The sequence below is a fragment of the Thalia democratica genome, chromosome 9 (assembly GCF_965202585.1).
Source record: "Thalia democratica chromosome 9, ktThaDemo2.hap1.1, whole genome shotgun sequence".
NCBI classification, from domain to species: Eukaryota; Metazoa; Chordata; class Thaliacea; order Salpida; family Salpidae; genus Thalia; species Thalia democratica.
The window spans coordinates 2559943-2584675 of NC_139173.1; the positions used below are offsets into that span (position 1 = coordinate 2559943).

General features: G+C 24.4%; 1 protein-coding gene across 1 annotated transcript; it reads left to right on the forward strand.

Moving 5' to 3' along the window:
* The first annotated feature begins 12736 nt into the window (after window positions 1-12736).
* On the forward strand, window positions 12737-21311 carry LOC145844315 (uncharacterized). Its single transcript, XM_082951706.1, has 3 exons — window positions 12737-12963; window positions 20656-21049; window positions 21195-21311. The coding sequence occupies exons 1-3, from the start codon at window positions 12737-12739 to the stop codon at window positions 21309-21311; spliced, it is 738 nt and encodes a 245-aa protein (XP_082807832.1).
* Window positions 21312-24733: the final 3422 nt, after the last annotated feature.

The following is a 24733-nucleotide window of genomic DNA, read 5'->3' on the forward strand; positions in this document are numbered from 1 at the left end:
GTGGTTGGTGTTAGGTTGGGTTGTTATACGTTCGTAGACAGGATTTTGGTTTATTGTCTTTTGGAGGTTGTCAATTTGCCTTTGTAACTGTGCAATCGACTGGTTATTATCTTGTGGTTGACTTCCATTTCTTTCGTTTGACTGGTCAACGTTTAAAATTGAATTGTAATTGCTTGTTATTGTGCAAGATTTGGACGCATGGCTTGATAATGGAATTGGTGTCTGGATTTTGTTGGTAGGTAATGTTGATACCGCCTCTGTTATCATTGTTGGTTGTATTTTTTCAGGATCTGTTAAATTTATATGTGAGTTAAGATTATTAATTGTACTTACCTCGGTATTTGTAGGGATATTCGATGATTGAGAATTCTGTATAGAAATTGTTTTTAAAATAGTATTAAATTTATCTTCTATTAGTTTGTTACTATTTTCTACTAATTTAGTTAATTCGATAATTTTTTTAGTGTTGTCTTCTGTGGTTGGCGGATGTTCGCTTCGGAGGACGCCATTATTGTTAACCAGACTAGGAGCCTCACTGGTTTCCTTCGAAATTGCCTCGGTTTCAGTCTCAACAATCTCATCGGATTCCAGGTTAGCAGTAGTCTCGGAACAACTTATTTCGGTGCGCGACCGAGTTCTGGTCACCTTCAGGACTAATGCCTTTTTTAAGGGTTTTAAGGACATAATTATATAATTATTTAACTAAATATAATGAAACTAAATAATGTTGGTTTATTATGTACAAATACGCAATGACAGCTCACAATAAGTATTGACACTTAATGTTAACAAATAGAAGGAAAACGTGCTCCGGATTCCCCCCTTGACGTGTCACTGGTCTCCGGTCGCTCAGCTTCTGGCACTCGACGTTGGTCCGTCTCGTTTGCAGAATCTTGCTAAACGTTGCGTGGTCTGTTTTCCTTTCCTTTCCGTAATCGGAGCGTGGTGATAAAATACGATATTAAATAGGCACGATGATATAAATATGTATAAATATTACAATACAAGTACAATAGTGAATAAATGCGGTGATATAAATATATATAAAAATTACAATGCAAATACAATAGTGAGTATATATGATAATATGAATATATATAAACAATACGATAGAATTAAACAGTATGAAAACAACTTGTTCGTAGAAGTGTAGCTAAGGTTGACGCCCAGTCTGTGTGGGTTTACTTGCTGAGATGGATGTTCACTTTAATCTGATTGAACGCTGTGACTCAATCGTGGAGTCCAACTTAGAGTATTTGATGACAGAGTACTTCCAGTACTTAAATTCTCGATGCCACAGAATGCGTGGGCTTCTTCGATTAGGTGGTTGTTGAAATCTTCTTGCTTGAAGATTGACGATGTTATTTCTTTTGCGGAGCAGAGTGTCGCTTCGTGCTTGTTTCGAGGTGGATTGCCTGCTTCATGCTCTGATCGGGCGTATTTATAGATTTTGAATTCTTTTTCTAGAATTTTCCATAAATCACGCGATCTCTCATTTGATTCTCTCATTTTCCTGGACTTTGGACTGTAGATCACTTGATCTCTTATTTTGTTCTCTCATTTTCCCTTAGCCACACCCATAAACAAGCAATTTCCAGTTGAATCAAGAAATCAAAGACAACAATCATTTTAACTAGCACTTATTTTGTTTGTGAAAAATAGTTTTTTCTTTGGAAATCAGTTTTACTATATTTATTCATTGTTTTTTTTTAAAGAAAAATATAATATCAAGTGAAAAACATTAATTCCTTTAAATTATAAAAATTTGGACACAAGGCAAAATAAGATTTTGCACAAGTGTCCTACATATCGACTTATGTCCAAAAAAAAAAAATTTTCTTTTTTTGTTTTTTTTACTAAAAAAATTTTATTAACTTGTAAAAAAAAAACTTATGAGAAAAAAATATTATTAAGGGGACGAAAATGAACTTAAAATATCTAAGTGTAAAATAACTTTTGAAAGAAAAGAATAATAAAAAATTAGAGCGGGTTTATCATGCTTGAAAAAAAAAAAATGTTCAAATTAATAACTTTAATCTTTCTAAAAAAAATGACACATTAGCAAGTTGTCGGAGGATTGAGATGATAAATGCAAATAAATTTAGAGTACAAATAACAATTTTAACAATGTTTTTTATTTTTCTATTTTCTTTAGTTAAGAAATATCAATAGGTAACGGAAAAATGTATTATTAGAAAATCAAAGATTTACTGTAGAAACAAAACAGGTTTACAATGAAAAATTTTAAACATTGAAGGAGAGAAGAAAATTGAGTTTAACTTATAACTAATTCAAATGGTGTACTTATTCAAACATTCAAAAAAAAAATTAATTCGATAAGTATACAACGTTGTCATATTAAAATTTTGTATTTCAAAAGAATTACTCAGATAGATCTCGGCAATAAAATGTGTAAAGGTATCAACTCAAATAAACGTGTTAATAATATATTTGAATTCTGGATTGCTTAAGGTTAAAAGTGAATAAATAGGAGCAAATCAATGTTATTATTATTTTATTACTTGGAGATATTGTAGTTTATAAGGTCAAAGGTACACAAAAAAATCAGAAAAATAAATAAAAATAATAATAAAAAATAAACACACATATATAGACAAATAAGTTGTTAACAAGTTGTTTTTTTTTTCTTTTTTTATATAATTTTGTTTATAAATTTTTATTTTATATTTTTTTTTTCTTCTTAATTAATTTTTATTTTGTTTTATTTATTTTTTTTTTTTTCTTATTTTATCAAAACGAAACAAAAATACTTGGGAAGAAACAAAAAAATGTTAATATTTTATGACTATTATAATTAAAAAAATTCTTTTATTTAGCATTAAGTTCAAATACCTTTCCTTTAAAAGTCGCCCTCATACACTTCTTCAAAAACGTTATCTCCCAGTCTTTCGGCCTCTAACATGATGTCGATGAGGATTGTGAGCAACTCAGGATCCAGCATCCTTTCGTCATCCCGCAAACGATGCCAGTTCTGTTCAATAATTGGCACTGGTGGAGCTATCAGTGGAGCTTCCCTCTCTTCGACGTATTTGTTTTCGTCGTCACTTTCATAACCTAGGTCGCTAGCTCTTTCAAACTCTTCTTCTTGTTGAATGGGACGAAATAAGTTTTCGACCATTTAATGATCTAATTCAGGTAACTCTTCGTCCAACAGAAAATCAAGATTTTCTACTTGTAAAAAATTCATCCTTATTTAAATTCTTTAATGACTGTTGACAGTTCAAATGTTTTTTTTTGTTACGGATTTTTTAAATTTTTTAGTGTTATAAATTCGATATTTATTATTCAAAGTTTATCAAATAACCAAAACAAGTCAATAAACAACGTTTTTAGTGATATTCTATTTTTGTTTTTTTTTTTTTTTTTAGGGGGTTCACAGAAAACCAGTCTAAATACCGCCCCTGGTATAAACTTAACTTTGAGTTGGCTATTTTAAGTTCGACTTTAAAATCTTTGACTGCGTATCTAACACCTTGAATATTTTGTTTAGTGAACCGTACGATTACAAAAAATTTATTTTTGTTCAATTTAACAAGTTCATTGTTGAACAACTAGTTAAGTTGAATAGAAAAACTTATCATCAATTAAATACGACACCACAAAGTACATGCCTATACTTTATGGTGAGTTAAGTAAAAACATTATCTGTTCACATTTATCCTTTTAAATTTTTTATAAAACTAAGTAACTTAAGCCAACCAAACCTTTATTATTCTAAATTATAAATCAACTTTTAATGTTGCAAGTGGTCTAACGATATTAATAAGTAACTTTATAATAAATTTAATTTTCCAACACTAGACTTGGCCTTTATTAATTTAAAATAAACTTATACTGTTATTTTAAAAAAGTTTAAAACATATATTTACATTATTTTGACAATTAGTTTACGTTTTAATAAGCAAGTTACAAATGTTTTTTTTTTGAGGTTAAAAGTTTTATTTTACTTACTTAACCTAGATGACAATTTCACTATTGTTTCAAATAGCTTTATAACAGTAATTATCTACAATAAAGTAGTTAACACATAAAGTAGTAAAATACATTTAAGACATAAAGTTACTAACAGTACACATAACACTTTTAGGAAAAATAGTTGATTACTGTTTCAATTAATTTTAGGTTCAACACGTAAAAACAACGGACAAAATTTATTAAATAAAATTATGTTAGCAAAAAACATAAATTTAATAAACATAATATCATTTTGCTATTTAATATATAATAAAATTTTGTTTTTTGAATAGTAATATATATAAAAAGAACTATTAAACGATTTTTTTTTGCTTTTTTGTAGCTATTGTTTATCTCTTTTAGATATATAATACATACAGATTTAAATCTGGTTTACAAATGAATACTATTTAAAACTTCTTTGAAATTAATTATTATTAGTATCAAATAGTTATTAGTTTAAAAAAAAATTTATGTTGTTTTTATTGGACCTGCAACTTTGCATAGTCTTTTTATGAGTAGATTTTTTTATGGGAAAAAAATCTTGTAACTAAGTAAGTTTTAGATATTTAATAGCTTAAAAAACCATTTTTTGCTATTTTATTAAAACCAGTCTATATTCGTTTATTTGTATTTGATTTTATGTATACACAAAATAAAAAGTTTCGAGTTTTTATAATTTGAACAATTGTTTTTCAACTTATTCAATATTCATTAATTAGATTTATTCAAGTTTTTCCACTTAATAACTACCTAATATATGCTTAATTAATATTGCAGTTACATAATTTACAAAACTAGTATGTTTGTTTTTGGATTGATAATATTTAGATTAAGTTTTCCTCATTTAACATGATTAGTTTTATAAATTTGTTTAATTTATTTACTTTTTTAACTAAACTTTAATATTTATGCTGCGTTACACTGATGTTTACTTTTAAATGTGTGTAGCTTATAAATTTCCTTACTGGATTAAAAAGATTGTTTGAACTACTTATCTATATAATAAATCAGAAAAAAAATTTGCAAATTTGTAGATCTTTTTTACAAAATTTATCGAAATTTAACATTTTCATCGTAAAAGAACAATATTATTTTTTCTTTAGTAGTTTTGACTAAGTTATTTCAAACTTTACAAGTATTAATCGGTTTAAAAATAATTTTATAAATTTGTTAAAACTTTGATGTCTATTGATCATTTCAATAAATAAAGTTCATAAAATAAAATAGATTTTGACATTGCTAATTAGTTTTACTATTTAAGTTTGATATTGATCAAAACAGTAGTTATAAGTTTAAGAACATTAAGTTAACTTCATTAAATTAAAACATTGCATTAAAGGAACTTTGTAAACCCGTCAAAAATAAAAGTGATATTTTTGTATAAAAAAAAAGTATGAAGTTTCTAATATAATTAGTCTAAATTAAAATCTTAATACCATGGAGAGATGAAAAATTCAGTTTGTTATAGATAAAAACTTGTTTGTTTTCTCAGCGAAGTTATAATTTTAAAGTTTACTTAGTGTCTTTTTTCGCTATAATTTCTTATGTAATATTAATGAATAAGAACTAATTATTTTCATAGCTCAAAAACACTTGAAAAAAAAAATAGTTTAATAGTTCGATCCTGAAATTTTTGGAGATAATATGAAAAAAAGAAAATTAAGTTTTAATTTTGTTTTTAGTTGTTTTATTTTGTAAATTAGTTGCGAAAATGGAAAACAATGAAGCTGTTACAAAAAATTTAAGGAATATTTCTTGTGATATTCGTTCGTAAAAAAACTTTTAAATATAAGTCACAGCTTATTACACACAAAATAATTCATTCAGGAGTTCATTTAAATGTGATGAATGTCACAAGAGTTTTGCTTATAAAAGAAACAGCACATGATGTTTTGAAACAGCACATGATGGTACATACTGATAAAAAAGACTTTCAATGTAAAGTTTGTGGTAAAGGTTATGCTCGAAAAGATCACTTAAAAGCACTTATGATTAATCATACAAAAGAAAAGGAATTTAAATCTTACATATGAAATAAATCTTTTCCTTATCAATGTAATGTGAAAACACATATGTTAGTTCATACTGGAAACAAAGATTTTCAATGTGAAGTTTGTGATAAAAAGTTTTCTCTATGGGTAATTTGAAGAGACATATGTTATCATAATGTTTTTGGTTAATCTTTAAGAAATGATTAAATTCTAATACTAAGATTAAGCATTTGTCTTATTTAGTTAAAGTTTTATGGAAATTTGTAGCAATAGCCACAATTTAATTTTTTTCAGTAATTGTTGGATTTTAAACTTATTGTTATCATGGAAAATTATGAAATTCTAAAAAGTATGGTAAAGAATATTTCTTGTGATCTTTGTAAAAAAACTTTTAAATACAAATCATATCTTCTTACACACAAAAGAACTCATTCAGGAGTAAAACCATTTAACTGTGAAATATGTGAAAAGAGTTATGCTAAAAGAGGTAATTTGAAGCTACATACATTGGTACATAGTGGAAGAAAAGACTTTTAATGTTATTTTTGTAAAAAAGAATTTTCTAGAAATAGTGATTTAAAAAGGCATTTTGTTTCTCAAACGAGAGAAAAAAACATTTAAATGTGAATTGTGTGACAAATATTTTACTCGTAAAGGTAATGTTAAAACTCATATGCTAATTCATAGTTGAAAAAAAGACTTTCAATGTGAAGTTTGTAAAAAACAAATTCTCAAAAAGGTAATTTAAGTCGTCACATGTTGTCTCACACTAAAGTTAAAGACCATGAATGTGATATTTGCAAAAAGAAGTTTTCACAAAAAAGTCATTTAGTTGATCATTTTAGAATATATTTAGGAAAGAAAGCTTATGGTTGTGCAGAATGTGGAAAATGGTTTACCTAACTCATCATAAGAACCTTACTAAGGAACAACAATTAGATCTGAAGTGTAAAATTTATAGAAGCATTGTTTATGTTTACGTTGTGTAAAATATACTTTGGAAAACTTAATAATTATGAACCAACAGAACTATTTTAAGTACAAAATGCGTTTTATAGACTGTTTCTTTGTAGTAAAAGTAAGCAAAGCATATCCAAACATTCAATAATTGTAGAGTGCGATTTTGAATATTAATAACATAATAAACAAAAATTTGTGTTGTTTTTCATCTTATATCGATAAAATAAACAAAGTGTGAAACATGCTTATGATTATTTCATGATTTGACGAAAATTAGAAATTAACTCTTACGATCATAAGTTTTATATTTTGTTTAGATTTATATATAAGAGTATTTTTTACCACTAACATCTTTTATAGACTTAGATTCTACCTGGTACAATAAAAATTTTGAGGTACTGTTAGTAATGAATTTTTAACACCTTTCATGTTTACTGATTGTACTGTTTTAAAAATAAGTATATATCTATCTGAATACTCCCATTAAATATTAACTGTTATATTGCATCTTTTTAATTTTTGCATTCGTATATAGTTAAATATCTTTCAGAGTTTATTAAAATATTATTTTTTACTTTTAATAAATTAAATTCAATAATTAAGTAAATAATATTATAAAAAAGTAAAACAAGAATTGATTTAGTTTTTACATAGCAAACATACACTATTTACTCAAGTAAATAATTTTTAATGGTTTTACAATTTTTGATTTAGTATCAGGCTTTTAAGTAAATATACTACAAGTATTTAAGCAATTTGAAAATAGTATTAACTTAAGCAAAAAATTAAATTGTAATACTTTTTCATCAAAAGAAACTTTTTTTTTTCTTCTATTATTTATTAAAAAAATTATTGGACTCTTTTTCAAGCTAGCACCTTATGTAGAAATTAAAGATAACGATAAAATTTTATATTAAAATCTTTTTAATGCCTATAAGTTAACATTATTACTACTTTTTAGATTTATTCTGTTAATTATAGAAAATAGAGAAATTATTTAGATAATTAACAAATATTGTATTGTAAAAAATCTTGTTTTGCAATGTAACAGAAAATACTTTTTATTATTTACTACAACTATCAGTAGTATACTTGTTTTAAAACTTAGTAAATGTTAATAGACATTTTGAACATGAGATAAGTTTCTAGTGTTTACGTTAAATACTTTCAAAGTTTACATATAAGACAGTGTTAACCACTTACCGTTTATAGAAACAAAACGTCTATATTATATTTATCTATTATTATATTAAGACTAATCTTTATAATTTATTTCAATAAAGTAAACAGTACTACTAACTACGCTTTTTTATATAATTTATTGTAAGCATTATAACGACCAACATAAAAAAACTAAGGCACTGGACGAATGTTTATACACAGTTTTTAATAAACTATACAAAAGTAAAACCAGTAAAATTATAAATTTATCATAAAATCGAAATTGCAAGTATAGTTAAAAAAACTTTTTTAAAAATTCCTTAATTAAAGTACTGAACACTATTTTATTTTCAATTTTAACTTGGTTGTTTCACTCAGATTTTGTTTTACAAAACTGTTATTACACGAAGTAATTATAAACAATGCTTCTATATATTTTACACTTCAGTTTGGATGTTGTTCCTTAAACAATTCCATATGAACAGTACGTATATGTCTATTTCGACCAGAACATTGTGTATACCATTTACCACATTCTGCACAACCATAAGGTTTTTCTCCTGAATGAATTCTAAAATGATTGATTAAACTACTTTTCTGTGAAAACTTCTTCTTGCAAATATCACATTCGTGAGTTTTTTCTTTAGTATGAGACAACGTGTGAATTTTCAAATTACCTTCTTATCACAAATTTGACATTTGAAGTCTTTGTTTCCAGTCTGAATAAGCATATGAATTTTTACACTGATCTTTTAAGTAAAGGTTTTGTCACAGAGTTAATAATTAAATGCTTTCTCTTTTGCAGAGAAAATAAAAATGCCTTTTTAAATCTAGTTTTACAGAATTTTTTTTTTACAAACATAACATTGAAAATCTTTCTTATCACTATGTACTAACATTTGTCGCATCAAATTAACTTTTTTGATTAAAACTCTTTTCACATACGTCACAACTAAATGGTTTTACTTCGGAATGAATCTTGTTGTAAATGACAAGCAGTGACTTTGATTTAAAAGCTTTCTTGCAAATATCACAAGAAAAATGCTTTAAGCTTTTTGTAACAGTTTCATTATTTTTCATTTTCATAAAAACTTTACAAAATAACAGCAACTAAATGAAAAAAAAAAGTCTTAAAATTTGATTAAAAACAAATTATAAATAAAATACAAGCTTACCAAACAACAAAACCTAAAAAAAAAAACTATTCAGTTTATAGTATGAAAAAACTATCATAAATTTAAAAATCTTTGTAACAAAATTTTTATATCAATCAAAGAAAAGCTTTTATTACTTACGATTTTTTTTCTAAGTAGCTACATATATCAGTTTTAATCAAAGAAAAACATATATCAACATTTAGAATGTTAAGTAAGTTATTTATAATTTTATGTTACTCTTTGCAAAAAGAGAACTTTAGTATACTTTTAAAATGTTCTATGATTAACAATGATATCAAATTATATAAAAATGACTCATAATATTTTGTTCATTTTTAAAATCATTAATATTTATATTATGGTCACTCTTTTTAATAAATTATTTTAAAGAAAGTTTTGCTTTTTATTTGTAGAATGATCATAGTTCAAAGTAAATTGTGTTTTATTTGAAATAGAAAATGGATCAATAACAGAAAATTAAATTCTTTCTAAAATTGAAATTAGAAAATTAGCTAAAACTGGTTAAAATAAATCCAATGATAATTTACGTTGGAAATTAAAATATCAATTTAGCTGTAGCTTATTAATTTATCAGACAAATACCATCTTAATTGTTAAAATACAAAAATATAAAAAACTACTTAATAATTGTTGTTACTCTGTTATCTATTCAAAAATATCTAGGAAGTTACAACTTTAACTATTAGTATATAGTTATTTATTGAACGTAAAAAATGTACTCAAAATAACTGGCCTAATAACGATAAAGTAAAGTTATTAAATACTATTTAACTTAAATAAGTTCTGTTATAACTCATAATAAATAACAAAATAACCTTAAACTATTTTAATTATGGAAACCTAAGTAGTTGATGAATTAAAATTATGTTAATTACAAACTTATTAAGAAAAACATGTAAGCTGTATAACTATAGAAGAAAAATGTTTAACTTTTATAAGGTTAAATTACGTTAAAAAAGCAACAATAATTTTGAGATATATAATAAATTCTGTTAGTTGCATTTGATTAAACTTAGTTATTTTAAACATTCAAAATATTTTAGTCTAATTAAAATTTAACTATAAACAGTTTCATGAACAAAAATATTTTAATTAAAATATTTTTATTCAGCTACTTCGATTTTAAGAACTGAGCTCAAATAGCATTGTTATTGAGTTATATTTTAAAAGTTTTTTATAATTTTTTACACTGATGCCCATTAAAATATAGAGTTGTTATTTTTCAAAGTTGTTCTATAAAAAGTATTTTTAGAAAACCTGATAAGTAACTAAAATTGTAGATACTGATAGTTGGTTTCCATTAATAACTACTTATAATGAATATTTAAATTTACGATGATTTGGATATTGAATTTTTTTTTTAACATTTTTCTTATAGTATTTGTTGATAAAAAAGAATTAGTCTCTGAATAGAAATCAAACTATTAAATATTTTTAGATATAGTCAGTTTATATTTTACATTGTATTGGTTAAGTATTAAACGTAGTAATGCGAATGCATTTAATATGCTATATATAAATTATCATTTGTTAGAAACATAAATACTACTAGTCTCCAAAAACATAAAACATGTTTATATTTACATTTATAGTTAAAAAAATTTATGTATTTATTTTAGATAGTTGATTAAATTTCAATTAATTCTACAAGTCGTATGCTTAAAACTGTGAATAATCTTACAAAATTTTACATATTAAAATAACATGTTTTAGAGATTGACTATTTGTTTACTTAATCAGTTGTTTTTAAATACTGTTTATTTAACTTTAGAACTTGTCACGTTTGTAAATATAGCATTTATTTATTTTATTAACATTTAAAAACTAAAAGTTTATTACATACAAGTTAATGAAGCTGCATAAACGAAATAGAAAATTAAACACTTAAATATTAAACATTCAATAAACAATAAATTCGTCGTCCTGAATAAAACATTAAAATGTTATCCGTGGTGTGCACTCGATAACTGAACGGTTTGTCGTGTACCAATTCCTAAGACCAAATATTTTTACCATCTATTTTTATCGTTCAACAAACTAAACTATTCATAACTTATTAATATTATAAAGTTATGCTAAGTTAATTGTACTCTTTTATTTATGACCTCTAAAATGATGTTATTAAGTAAATATTTTAATACAAAGATATTTTATTTAACGAAATAGATATCAATAATTTGTGTCAATTTTTTTTTAAATTATAAAGTACGTAGACATGTACTTAACGTATTATTTTGAATAACTTTTTTTTTGTTATTGATAAACAAAACTCCTAATATTTGTTTTTACAGTTTGCATTTCAGTTAGATAAGATTAACGCAATTCTACAAAACTTTTATTTTAAAAATTAATTAAAACTAAACTGTTTACAATTCTTTTGTTATAAGATAAGTTATTTTAAAGTTTAAATATTTGCTAAAAATACATTTATACTGTTGTTCAATTAATTTTTGAATAAAGTATTTCAAATCTATTTAATCTTTAGTTTGCATTAATACATATATTGTATATTCAATGATTATAAACATAGTGAGTCAAAAACAAAACTAGTTATTATATTCTAAATTTTATATACGAACAATTTAAATATTTGAACTTGTTATTAGTATAGCAAAGTTAATGAATGTTAAGTAAAAACAAATAAATGTTTCACTGAATTTTAAATTTTAAATTTGGAATTATTGTACTATTATTTTTGAACAAACTTAAAACTTGTTGTTGTTATAATCAATGATTTAAACAAAAAAAAAAATAATTTGATAAACTATTTTCAAAGTATTAAAACTAAAGAGATAAAAGTTGTTATTTGTTTATAGTTATTTGTCCTTCTTTTTTTTTGCGTAGTAAATATTTGAATAATTTAATTTGTTTATATTTGCAATATATCTGATAAAAAACTCCTTTGTTACTTAAGCAAATAAAATTTTATGTCTTAATATAGACCTTTTTTAAAGAATAAATGAAAACAAAAAGACAATGCTTTAATTAACCATTTAATATTAAAAAAATCAAGATATTAAGCTTACCGAAACTGTTTTTAATACTTTTACTTACCTTTTAGTAAAAAAATATAAATTTTTGTTGTTTTTTTTTAGTTGTTGTCATTTTGTAGACTCAAGGTGAAAATGAAATACAATGAAGCTGAGAAAAACAACTTAAATAAAACTACTTGCGATGTTTGTAATAAACCATTCAACTATAAATCACAACTTGTAATACACAAGATTATTCATTTAGAAGTCAAACCATTTAAATGTGAAGTATGTGACAAAAGTTTTGCTAGAAAAAGTGATTTAAAAAAACATTTGTTAGTTCAAAGTGGTTAAAAAAGACTTCAAATGTTATGTTTGGGGAAAATATTTTTCTCGTAGAGTTCATTTAAAAAGACATTTTGTTATTCATACAAAAGATAAACCATTTAAATGTGATTTATGTAAAAAATCTTTTACTCAGTAATGTAATGTGAAAATGCATATGTTAGTTCATACTGGAATAAACGATTTTCAATGTGAAGTTTGTGAAAAGAAATTTTCTCAAAAAATAAATTTGAAAATTCACATGTTGTCACATACTAAAGTAAAACCTCACGAATGTGATATTTGCAAGAAGAAGTTTTCACATAAAAGTCATTTAGTCACTCATTTTAGAATACATTTAGAAGAGAAACCTTACGGTTGTGCAGAATGTGGTAAATGGTATTCACAATGTTCTGGTAGAAATAGACATATACTTACTTATCATAAGGAACTAACTAAGAAAGAACAGTCAAAAATGAAATGTAAAATTAATAGAAGCATTGTTTATGACTACCTGGAAAATTAGAAGTTTTAGACATTAAACTACACCCTTAATTTAATACTCAAACTTTTTTTCAATTAGGTGAAGCACTTATTTACATAACATGTGTCTTTTTTTATAGTTATTATGTATGCTATTTTCATAAATTTTCTACATTAATTAGAGTAAAGTATCTAAATAAGTTTTCCGGTAGGTACTGCTTATAAAAAAGTGTTAAAGTTATGAAAATGTAGTTCAGTTTTGATTATAACTTGTATCATAACTTTTTTTTTTAAACATAGAAAAAAAAAATTTTTGACTTATATATTTTAATTAATTAAAATGTTTATCTAATTACAAACAATGTTGAAAATCAAGTGTATTGAGCTCTAAATGCAGTTTAAATGGTTTAACTTAAATTAGATATATAAGTTTTTTGTTTATATAACTTCTCATTTGTCTATAAATAAAGTAACACTACTATTAAGGTGTATTGTATGAAATACATGTTCTTATTTAAACATATAGTCTAAAATTTTAAACTTGATTTAATTTATAAAAGTGAAATTCAGCAAAATACACTAATATGTCGGGCTAACAGCTCTTGTTTTTGTTTTAATGAATTAATTAATTTAGTTATATTTTTTGTTAAAGCCTATTGCCAGAACTCAATTCAGCTATAAAAAAAATAAACAAAAGTTTTGTAATTTGTTTTTTATTAATTAATTCCGTCAATATCAAGTTAGAAATTAGAAGAAGTTTCGCTTTATTAATTGAATTAACAAAAACAACTCTTAACTTTGTTCTAAAAATTAATTTTATAAACTCTTTGATTTTACGCAACTAATCTTTTGATAATTGCTAAATTAAAATCTGTGCTCCACATAGCTCGTTTTACAGTTGTTAAAATGAATAAGTTTTGAAACTAAAAAAATAATGTTATCTTAAGGTTATTCTGCCGAGCTGCCACATAGATAAATAACATCCCTTTTACTAACATTTTATAAAATGCTTATAAATTGGCGTTTGAATTTTGATTGTCGTTAGATAATATTATACGCTAATTTAGTTTTCTCGTTAAAACCGATTTTATGTTGTCCTCAAGTAAGTTTCACGTAATTAAGTTAAGTTCCAATTTATCAAATAATAAAGACATTATTAAATTTCCGGTTACAAACCGACTATAAACAAAGCAATTGCCGTGAGTTCCTTCTAAACAATTAATTTGTCGAAACTGTTATTCGTTTATGTTTTCTTTGCTATATTTAATCTGTTTTTAAAATTTTACTTGTGTAGTAATTTAGTTTATTTTTTTCAATCACTTATCACTATTTTTACTTTGTTAAAAAGTGTATGAAGAAAACACTCTGAGCTTTTTATTTATTACTTTGGACTATAAAATGATTACAAAATACTTGTAGTTACAAATAGTGTGTGTCTTACTTACACATATCTTATAATCTTGTTAGAATATCTGATAAAAATGAACACATCATACAATATTTTTTATATTTAATAAGTACACTATTTTATAGGCTACACGTTATTAATGCGCTCAGATTAGATAAATATTTGGAGAAACGTATTTAAGAGCACAATATATTACAACGCTCACTTATAATAGTATTTACTGATAGTAGTATTTACACAATACATTCAAGACAACTAGTGTTGGTATTGAAGTCCATTAAGAAACTAAAGTTTTTTAATTCTAAAATATTTAATCAGACAGTATAAAAAATACACACCATAAAACATGACGATCTTAATCTTGATAATTCCGAATAAGCAGAGACGATAAGGAATAATAATCAGTTTTTTTAGGCAAAAGCTATTTAAAAATTAAAAAAGACAAGGTAAGTTTAGCAGTTAACAAAAAAAATAAAGAAAATTGTCAAACGAAATTTATAAGATGAGTATCAGATTAAATCAGATCTCCACATTACGAACGCTAGATGCAAGAAAAACATGAACATTTTATTTATTTACCTAATTGTTTCGAGACGTTAGCACAGTTGCAAAATTATCAGGATTTTATAAGCCCTGAATTATTTGTTTCGAAAGTTTTAATTACTTTTAAATCCGCTAGATGACTAGCTTTTCTCTGCCTCTCTCGTATTTTATAATAAAACATAAGAAATAGAGACAAATGTATTCAGTTTGTGTTGGCGCTTTGACGTCAATACTCACTGTCTCATAAAATCCTTTCCTTGTTTCAGCTTAGTTTTGTATATTGTTAGTTATGTTTATGTGTTTAATAAATATGTATACATAGTAGGTATGTTGTAGAAGTTAAATTCGTTAAGGAAACCAATCTAAAGGTATAGTTTCTTAAAATAAGGGATATAAAAAACAAAAGTTGATTTATAAATATTGATTATGCAAAATATTAAATGACAGCCTTAGATTTAAGTCCTCTCAAGTTTTCAGTTTGTTACAAGTGGTCCTTCAAAGAGAGTTCAAACTGAACCAGCGAAATAATAAACTGCAGTTTATCAGCTTACACTAAAATATATGTAAAAATAAATAAAATAAGAAACTAGGAAACTTAAATAAGAAGAAATTTTCTGATACATAATATTTTTAAATAATTCTAAATAAATCAAGGCAAGAAAAGAGTAAATTAGCATTAGTAGGATGAGTTTGCTGAGTGAAAAACTTTTTCAATATTGAGTTAAAAATTCGGGTTACTCAAAAAAGAATTTTATGATTAATATCAAAATCTAAACTATACAAGCGGAATCTTTACTTAAATGTCGATTAAGAAAGTTACAGAATAGAGGAAAGTATTTATAATGACAACGCAACCTTTCCATACGATTTTAGGCTCTTTATATAGCAGAGAAGCTGCTTAAAAGATGCCTAAAAAAATAAGCAATTACGTATTATTCAAATTTCTTTATGCTAAAGAGAAGCTTAAGCTCCACCGAAAAGAACGGTGATGTTAACCTCTTATTATTATTCATATCAAAGGAGCTATATATGGTTAAAATATGTTATTTTGTCAGTGAAACTTATGAGATAGATACTTGATAGAAATAAGTGGTTTTCTAAAACTTTGATTTTTTTTTTGATCAATCTAAAATTACGTAAATATAGTTAGTAAAAATTAAATTACCTTCTTAATTAGATTACCAAAAAATTGTTTTTGAAACTGAACAATTCGTACAAGAATTATAAGTTAAATGTTTTACCTCTTTAAATATAAGTTTTCAAAAATCATCGCTATTTGAATACAACCAATATTATAGGCTGCTTTACAATATCGTAACAGATTTATAGTTATTGCTTGAATTAAAGATATATATAATTTGGTTTTCTCTTACGTTATATATCACTGTTTCCACTAAAATACTCATAAACTTTTTTTAAATTTACGTAAACTCCGTCCTACTTCGTTTTCAGATAATAAAACGTGTTATATATTATTTTCTTAGAAATTATTTATTATTATTGTATTTAATTCATGTGCGAAATATTTGTTGTTTGGATTTTGATCAAAACAAAAATAGCTACTTGGTAAATAAGCTAGCTATACGTTATGTCAAATGTTACACTTACGCAAACCTACTTTTATAATATTTGCTTGTATTGACATCATTGTTATGTTCAGAAGATTATTATACTTCTAATCAATGTTTTTAAGTTAAATTAAAAGCAATTACAAAAAACTTATAATAGTTTTACAATTTAAATGAGGTTTTATGAACATCTAACCAAGCTTCTGTAAATCATATTTTACAGAAGAAAACTGAAAAGCAATTAATGCTATTTAACTATTTAAAAAATATCAGTACCAATTTTAAATTATCTAAATTAAAAACAAAATCCCATCCAATTTTTAGTTAAACAGGGACTTACTTAAATTTTATTTATTAAATTGTTAAATATAAAGCTGATTATACGTTTGAAAGCATTGAATTACATAAAATAACAATTAGACTCTTTCTGTACAATCGTAAAATAATATTATTTTAGTTACACAGATATTGAAATTCTTTATCCTTATTTACGGCACTACTAGAGAAAACTAAACCTCAGGTTTATAATTTAAAGCAACAATTGTTTTGCATATAATTAAAATAAGTTTATTACCACTCTAAAATTGTTTTATTACAATTTTGTCAAGATGAATCATGAATAATAAAAGCAGTATATTTTTATCAAAAATGCATTTTTACTTTTTTCAAATAAACTTGTATTTAAATCAGTAAAGTTTTAATAATTTTAGCAAAGTTTAAAAAATGTTCTATTACAATAGTATGAAACAGGAAAAAAAAAAGTTATTAGCTATAAAAGATCATAATTTATGTTCCAAGTAACTTATACTTACTAATTTTATACTTTACACATATTTATCTTTTATCAGGCTTCTAAGTAAACATATTACAAGTGTCTGCGTAATTGTGAAAGTGAGAAAAAATAAGAAATATTAGCTTTAAAACACAAGTTAAGTAGTAATATTTAATTTTTGATAACAAATAAAACTATATTAGGTTTTTAAATAAAACAAATGTCTTTATCTAAAATAATTTTATGGCAGTACGCAGTAACAGCAACTTTTTATATAATAATTTAAGTTAACGGTAAAGTTTATTCGATACATTATTGTTTATTAAAAGGTTTAAAACCAGTTTTCGTTTCCATCAATTTTGACAATACATAAAAGTTTAAAAATTTTATAGATATTTTGAAAAAAGTAAAATTGTTTTGTGTTTTGTAAACAAATGTGTTATAATAAAAAATTTAAATTTTATTAAGATTTTTGAAAAAACTAATTTAATTAATTTTGTAAATAGTAAGCTATAAAACGTTATTTCCTTGTTATGTTTTATTCTAAATTGTTAAGCAAAGACATCAAATCCGTTTATTTATGTTTTAGTTATAGAACATTAATGTTAATTATATATCTGCCGGGTTTGAACATAACTTGACGAAAAGAGAATCATGTAAAACTGAATTTACACATTAATATAGTTCTGTGAAGTTTTATATTAAACCTTCAAACATTTATAAGTTTAAAAGATTTATCCATTTGCTTGAATTTTATAATTCACTTTCTTTTAACAAATGTTTTAAGAAACTCGACGTAAACTGTTAAACAACTAGTCTAGCTCTAATCAACATTGTTAACTTTAACCAAAAGAACTAAATAACATTAATAATTTATTTATTAAACATCCTTAATGTTTTAAAAGAAGCTAGTAATTAAAAAGATAATTACGTGGTTTTAATTGTAATTGTTATATTGGTTATTTGGTTAAAAACTATAACAAAAGTATGTAAAAGTAAGAAAGTAATTTGTTTTTATAAAACGTAACATTTATTTTTTTTTATTCTAATTTACATTTGTCTACTTTATCTAACTCGTAACCATATAGGTAGTTATAAATAAATACTAAATACAAACTGTATCAAAGATAGACTTAATAGCATATAACTTATATCAGTGCTTCTGAAATGGGGTTCCGCGGAACCCTAGGGTTCCGCGACGCCTCTCAGGGGTTCCGCAAAGCCTTTCGAAATTTAAAAAAGAAATTTGAAAAAAAAAAAAAAAAAGTCATAAAACTTCAAAAAAAATGGAACACATAAAATGGAAATCACATTTAATTAAAGCATTCATTGATCTGCTTAGTCTAAGTAAAGCGTGCAGTAAAATTTCTTTTACCATTCACCACCACTTATCTTTGCGAGTCCGGCTTTTCGAATGTAACAAACATTAAAACGAAGCAAATAAACTGTATGCTGACTCCAACCTTATCTGCCTGTCTCCGTCTCAGTCTATCCAAAATCCAGCCGCGCATTGACATGCTTGTTGCTAAGAGACAAGTTCAAGTTTCGCACTAAATGTTTTTTATTTATTTTTCGTTAGGCATCTTACCCGTTTATTACAGTAATCTGTGAATTCGATTAGCGTCATGTTCATTTCGTTATTGTTTGTATTTATGACGTTGCGATTAATCATGTTTGTTTTAGTTTATTTATTTTAGAATCATAAAATACCTATTGCCTCTGTCGCACTTTAAGTTTGACTCGACTTAATACTATTACAATAGGTATGATTTCTAAAAATTATATAGTTTTGCTAAAAAGTTCGTTTTTCACTGAAATTATTTTGTTTTTTGCAGGAAATACTATATTAGACATTTTATGTAAAATTAAATTAGGGGTTCCACGGAAAAGTTGAACTTTGGAAAAGGGTTCCGTCATTAAAAAAAGGTTCAGAAGCACTGACTTATATAATAAAGAGCACAGCTAAGTTTACAACCTTTTGTTCAAAAATTTATTGCAAACATACATTACGAATAATTTAAACAAAACTAAAGCAGTAAAAACAAAAAAGCTTTTTTTATTTTGATAATGTAACTTTTTTACTAACTTAAAAATAATAAAGTTTGTAAAGTTGAAAGTGCAAAGTGTGTATTATTAGGGACCTATTTAGTCTGTAATTTTTTATAAAACTATAACTAATAAAACTGATTAGTAAACAAATATAATTTTTAATAACTTACACGAAATCAATATAAAGCTCACCTGTAGACCATGAATCAATTTTGTTTAAAAGATTCCCTTTTAAGAAGTTAAAAAAGCTAAATCAATGGTCTCCTTCATCAAGATTTCTCAAAATGCTACCATTAAAACCGCCTAAGACCTTTTTTGGCTCTTGATCATTAACTTTAGAATGTCTAGTGTAAGTTTCAAATTATGGCCTTGTTGCTCTAACGGTTAAAACTAACGATAACATTTTTACTAAAATCTCTTATATTGTAAATAATTTAAAAAACAAAGTTCAAGTTATAAAAAAGTTTTATTTCTATTAATATAATATTATTAATTTATGTAAGTATTAATTTAGATTGTTGTTATGTTACACATCGTTAAAATCAAATCTCTTAATTTCAAAATAATTAAACAAAATAACTAAACTAAGATACTGATAAATATGAGTAACTTGTAAAATTTAAATCATAATTATAAGTTTATACTTTACAGACTAAATTGTTTTAGGCTACTGATATATATATATATATATATATATATAAATATAGCAACATTTAGTAAAACAAATAACGTTTTACTGAAATTTATCATAGAAAAAAGTAGCAAACTAGTAATATAATCTATGTCGTTTTTGATTGAATTCGCTCTTTCTAATCTCATTAGTCTTTTTACATATATTATAACTAAGACTTAAACTTATTACGGAAACTTGAGTTTTTTTTTAAATCAAGGTATGATGTTGAAAATCAATATTTATAGCTAGTTTTATAATTTTCAAAAAATAAAGTGTTCAGGTTTTTATATTAAGCTAATTCAAAAGTTTTGCAATGTTTAGTAACTGTTTATAAATTTGTATTTATACAATAATACAATGAAGTTTTTACAGGTTTAAAAATAACAATTGACTTAGCACTGTTAAATATTATTATTGTGTATTTTGTTAAAAAGACACTTCATTATAAAAATATTGTGAATAATATCTACTACATTTTCAACTAAAATTCAAACATTAAGGCTAAATATGTTTATAATTTATAAATAGGCTTTTAAGAATTTAAAACAAAACTTTGGTTGTTTTCTATTAGTTTTTGTTATTTTGTAAACTAAAGTGTGAACATGGAAAAAAATGAAACTGTTGAAAACAATTTGAAAAAAAACTTTTGTGATGTTTGTAAGAAAACTTTCAAATACAAGTCACAGTTGATAACACACAACAGAATTCATTCAGGAATCAAACCATTTAAATGTGAAGTATGTGACAAGAGTTTTGTTAGAAAAGGAAATTTGAAAAAACATATGTTGGTACATAGCCAGAAGAAAGATTTTCAATGTTATGTTTGCCTTAAGAATTTTGCTCTAAATGGTGACTTAAAAAGGCATTTTGTAACTCATACGAAGGAAAAAGCATTTAAATGTGAACTGTGTGACAAATTATTTTCTAAAAAAAGTAATTTGAAAGTCCACATGTTAATTCATAATGAAAATAAAAGTTTTCAATGTGAAGTTTGTTATAAGAATTTTGCTCGAAAATGTCAAGTAAAAGTTCACATGTTGTCACATACTAAAGTAAAAGTTCACGAATGTGATATTTGCAAAAAGAAGTTTTCACTTAAGTTTAATTTAGTTACTCATTTTAGAATTCATTTAGGAGAAAAACCATATGGTTGTGCCGAATGTGGAAAATGGTTTACTCATAGTTCTAATTGTTGTAAGCACATACGTACTCATCATAAGGAACTTACAAAGGAACAACAATCAAAACTGAAGTGTAAGATATATAGAAGCATTGTTTATGATTACTTAGTGTAAGAACAATGATGATAAACCTACTAGTTTTGAGCTAAACGCAATAACTGTTTAAAGTTCCACATATTTATAATCTTTTAACTAGTATTAGTTGTTATGCTTTATAATTTAGTATAAAAATATACAAAGACAAATAAGCAAAGTTTTTTAATATATAAAATGCACGTTAGTATAATTTATAGTTTTAAATGTTGTCGATAGTAAACTATATGAATAAATTAAACAACGATTTATGTTTTTTTCTTCTTTATTAGAGTAGTATTTTCAATTTCAACTGCTAATTGTATAAATTTTTTATAAATTAACAAATACAGTCTAAAATTTATTAGTCTGATAAACTATTTTGCGTTGAAGGATTTTTCGAAATTTCATCTTATTTTTATAAAACAATAAAAACTTTGTAATAAGTATCTTATGGTATTTAACTTATTATCACTAAAACTTACTAAAAATAATTACTCAAGATTAAATAACATAAAACTTAAAAAAAAAATTATTAGGTAGCTTTATGTTGTTGAAATAAAATTATATCGAAGCTTATAATGACTAAAATTTGAAGTAATAGCTTAAATAAATACAAATAAATACGCACCCATTTTAATTAAAAAAACACCAAGTATTAGATGTTGAGGTTTTGTTTAAAACAATGATTTACACTTTTTATGAAAATTCAGTAAATAGTACTGTCTTCATTTAAAATTACAGTGTAAATAGATTAGCTCAGACAAAACGCTTTTAATTACGTGATCGCATGCTAAGTAAATAAATTTGAATTTCTACATAGGTAAAGTAGTTTACTCATTTTATTTTTGTGTTTTATAAACAAAGGCGTTTTTTAGTTTAAAACCAGGTATAGTTGAAAACTAATTAAGAAATTTGTAAACATAGATTTAAATACGTTTAAATTAACTTAAAAAAACATTTGTTAGTTCTCAACGTAACAGTTACTAACATTCTTAAAACCGATTGAAATAAGAATAAATTTTTCCAAAAGTTAAACTAAAGTTTTTAACTAAGTTAATCTATTCAACATCGTAATTAAAAAAAATAATAAGTTAGCGTTGTAAACTTAAAACTTTCGTCGAGTCAAAAACTAAATTTTCAGTAACGGCTGCAAAAAAGTGAAATTTAAAAGTTAGTACTAAATTTTACTTTAATTAACACTAAAGCTGTGAAATTCTTAATGTTAAATATAAGCTATAATCATACCAGTTGATTATCAGACCACAATACCTCGTTTTTATTACGACTCATCAGTCTGTCACAGCTGTAAAACTTACAGTATCCGATCTACAAACGGATTATGATGCTTTCACATGAAGCAATCGTTTGCTGGTATTGATCAGTGACGTCAGCATTGTCTCTTGCCGTGCAACGTGTAACACATTGTCCACAACGCATGATAGTTGGTACGCTCGTATTGAATACGATCAACGAAAACATAACGTTATACGTTTTTCAGTTGTGACTTTAGACTACGAATAAGAACGAAAACAGTGCCAGTCTACCGAAAGTTTGTGGTCTGATTATCTAATTTATATGACCAAACCTTTTGTTAAACTTGAGCTTGTCTGCATACAAAAGTTTATGATCTATTGGTTTTCGCCGATGTTTTGTTGATCTTATTTAATACGAGCGTACCAGCTGTCTTGTGGAAAATGTACCAAACGTTGAGATGACAATGTTGATGTGACTGACCAAAAAAAAAACATATTTTATATATCAAATCGATATTTTTACTTAAGTAATTATAATATAGTTATTTAAAATTAGGTTCAAATGTAATGAATTTATTGTTTCTTAACACTGATGTAAATATTTTCAATTAATGACTAGTAGATTAAAAGTACAACACTTGAAAAGTACACACAATAGCTAAAAACTTTTATTCTGTTAAACAAGACCTCTTTCAAACCGTTACACAAACTTAAATCAATATATTAATTAAACGCACAGTATTCAAATAACTTATGCTTTCTATGAATGAAATGTTATATTAATTTTAATTATATTCAAATGCTTAACAATGATTAAAAAAATTGAAACTTATTTAAATTTTGATCAATAAATATTTCTCTTAGACATAATTCAGTCAAAAAAGTTTTAATATAAGTAAATTAAATACACAAAAAATTTTCAAAAAGACAAATAATATATGTGCCTAATAAAGATTAAAATGATACTTACAAATTCATATATGAAACCTACGACAAACTTAAATAAGTTTTTTAATAAAAATATCAATAACAATAAATATATTTTTCAAAAATCGGGTCGGAATTGCGAGTCTACAAAAATTAGATTTTTATTTCGGGTTGATGTAAACTAACTTAATTTTTTCTCATAATTTAGCACTGAGTAGACTTTTTGATAGCAAAATTTTAATTTCTAACCAGGGTATCCTAGAATTTTTAAGTTTTAAGACTTAATCTTAATTATTGGAATAAGTTATTTTATCACAAGTATAGTTTTGTTGTTTGGCAAATTACTTAAAAAATGAGTTTATTATTAATAATATATATGCAAAAGATTGTTGCCTAGAAGAGTTTTTAATTAAAGACATCAGGTATAATTTGTAGCAAAGTGTTAACTAGCGGTGTCTCTACTCTGGTTAATAATAAAACAAACATTTTAGTAACTTTATATTTAGAACAAAATAAATTTACTATGTATTATAAATTTAAAGAAATGATTATCTATTTACTATATCAATAAAACTTGATGCTATTGAACCGTGAAATCGGTAATAAACTTTACAGTCTAAACTTTAGAAGGTCGAATATTTATAAAACATTAATTTGATTGTGAAAATTTTAGAAAAATAAAACATATCAATAAATCTGCACTTAACTATCAAATATTTTTTTGTAGTTACAATAGAAATTGTTTAATCGCTAATTAGTTTTGCTTTTACTTCATAAATATTCTACAAGCAAAATTAGGCATAAACTTAATTTAGATTTTTGTACTAGAAATGCTTTGTATTACAAATAGGCTCTCATAAGGTATAAATTTCTTATGATACATAGATTACACCTTAAAAGAGTTTCAGCTGATTTAAAGTATTTTAGTTACATATATTCTATATAAGAAAATAACTACTTACTCACAGGGCAATGAAATTTAATTTAAAATGCATCTGATATTTAATATAAAATATTTATTATATAGAAGTGTTTTTTTCGTTTAATTTGTTCAAAAAAAAGTAATGACATCTTCACCTAAAACAGTTTAATATAATAAAGTTATACTAAGTTAATTATATTCTTTTTATTTAGTTTTTTTAAGTTTATTTTTTTAATAGTACTATAATACAAATACAACTAGTGTAACAAAATAGTTATTATTTTCAGTTGTCAATTTTGTTTTAATATAATATGT

Bases quoted from the DNA above. Each gene is read 5' to 3' on its own strand.
- LOC145844315 (XM_082951706.1), top strand. From the start codon at position 12,737: ATGCATATGTTAGTTCATACTGGAATAAACGATTTTCAATGTGAAGTT. The intron at 12,964-20,655 runs GTATTCACAATG...TGTAAACTAAAG, and splicing joins TGTGCAGAATGTGGTAAATG to TGTGAACATGGAAAAAAATG. The intron at 21,050-21,194 runs GTTTGTTATAAG...GAATTCATTTAG, and splicing joins ATAAAAGTTTTCAATGTGAA to GAGAAAAACCATATGGTTGT.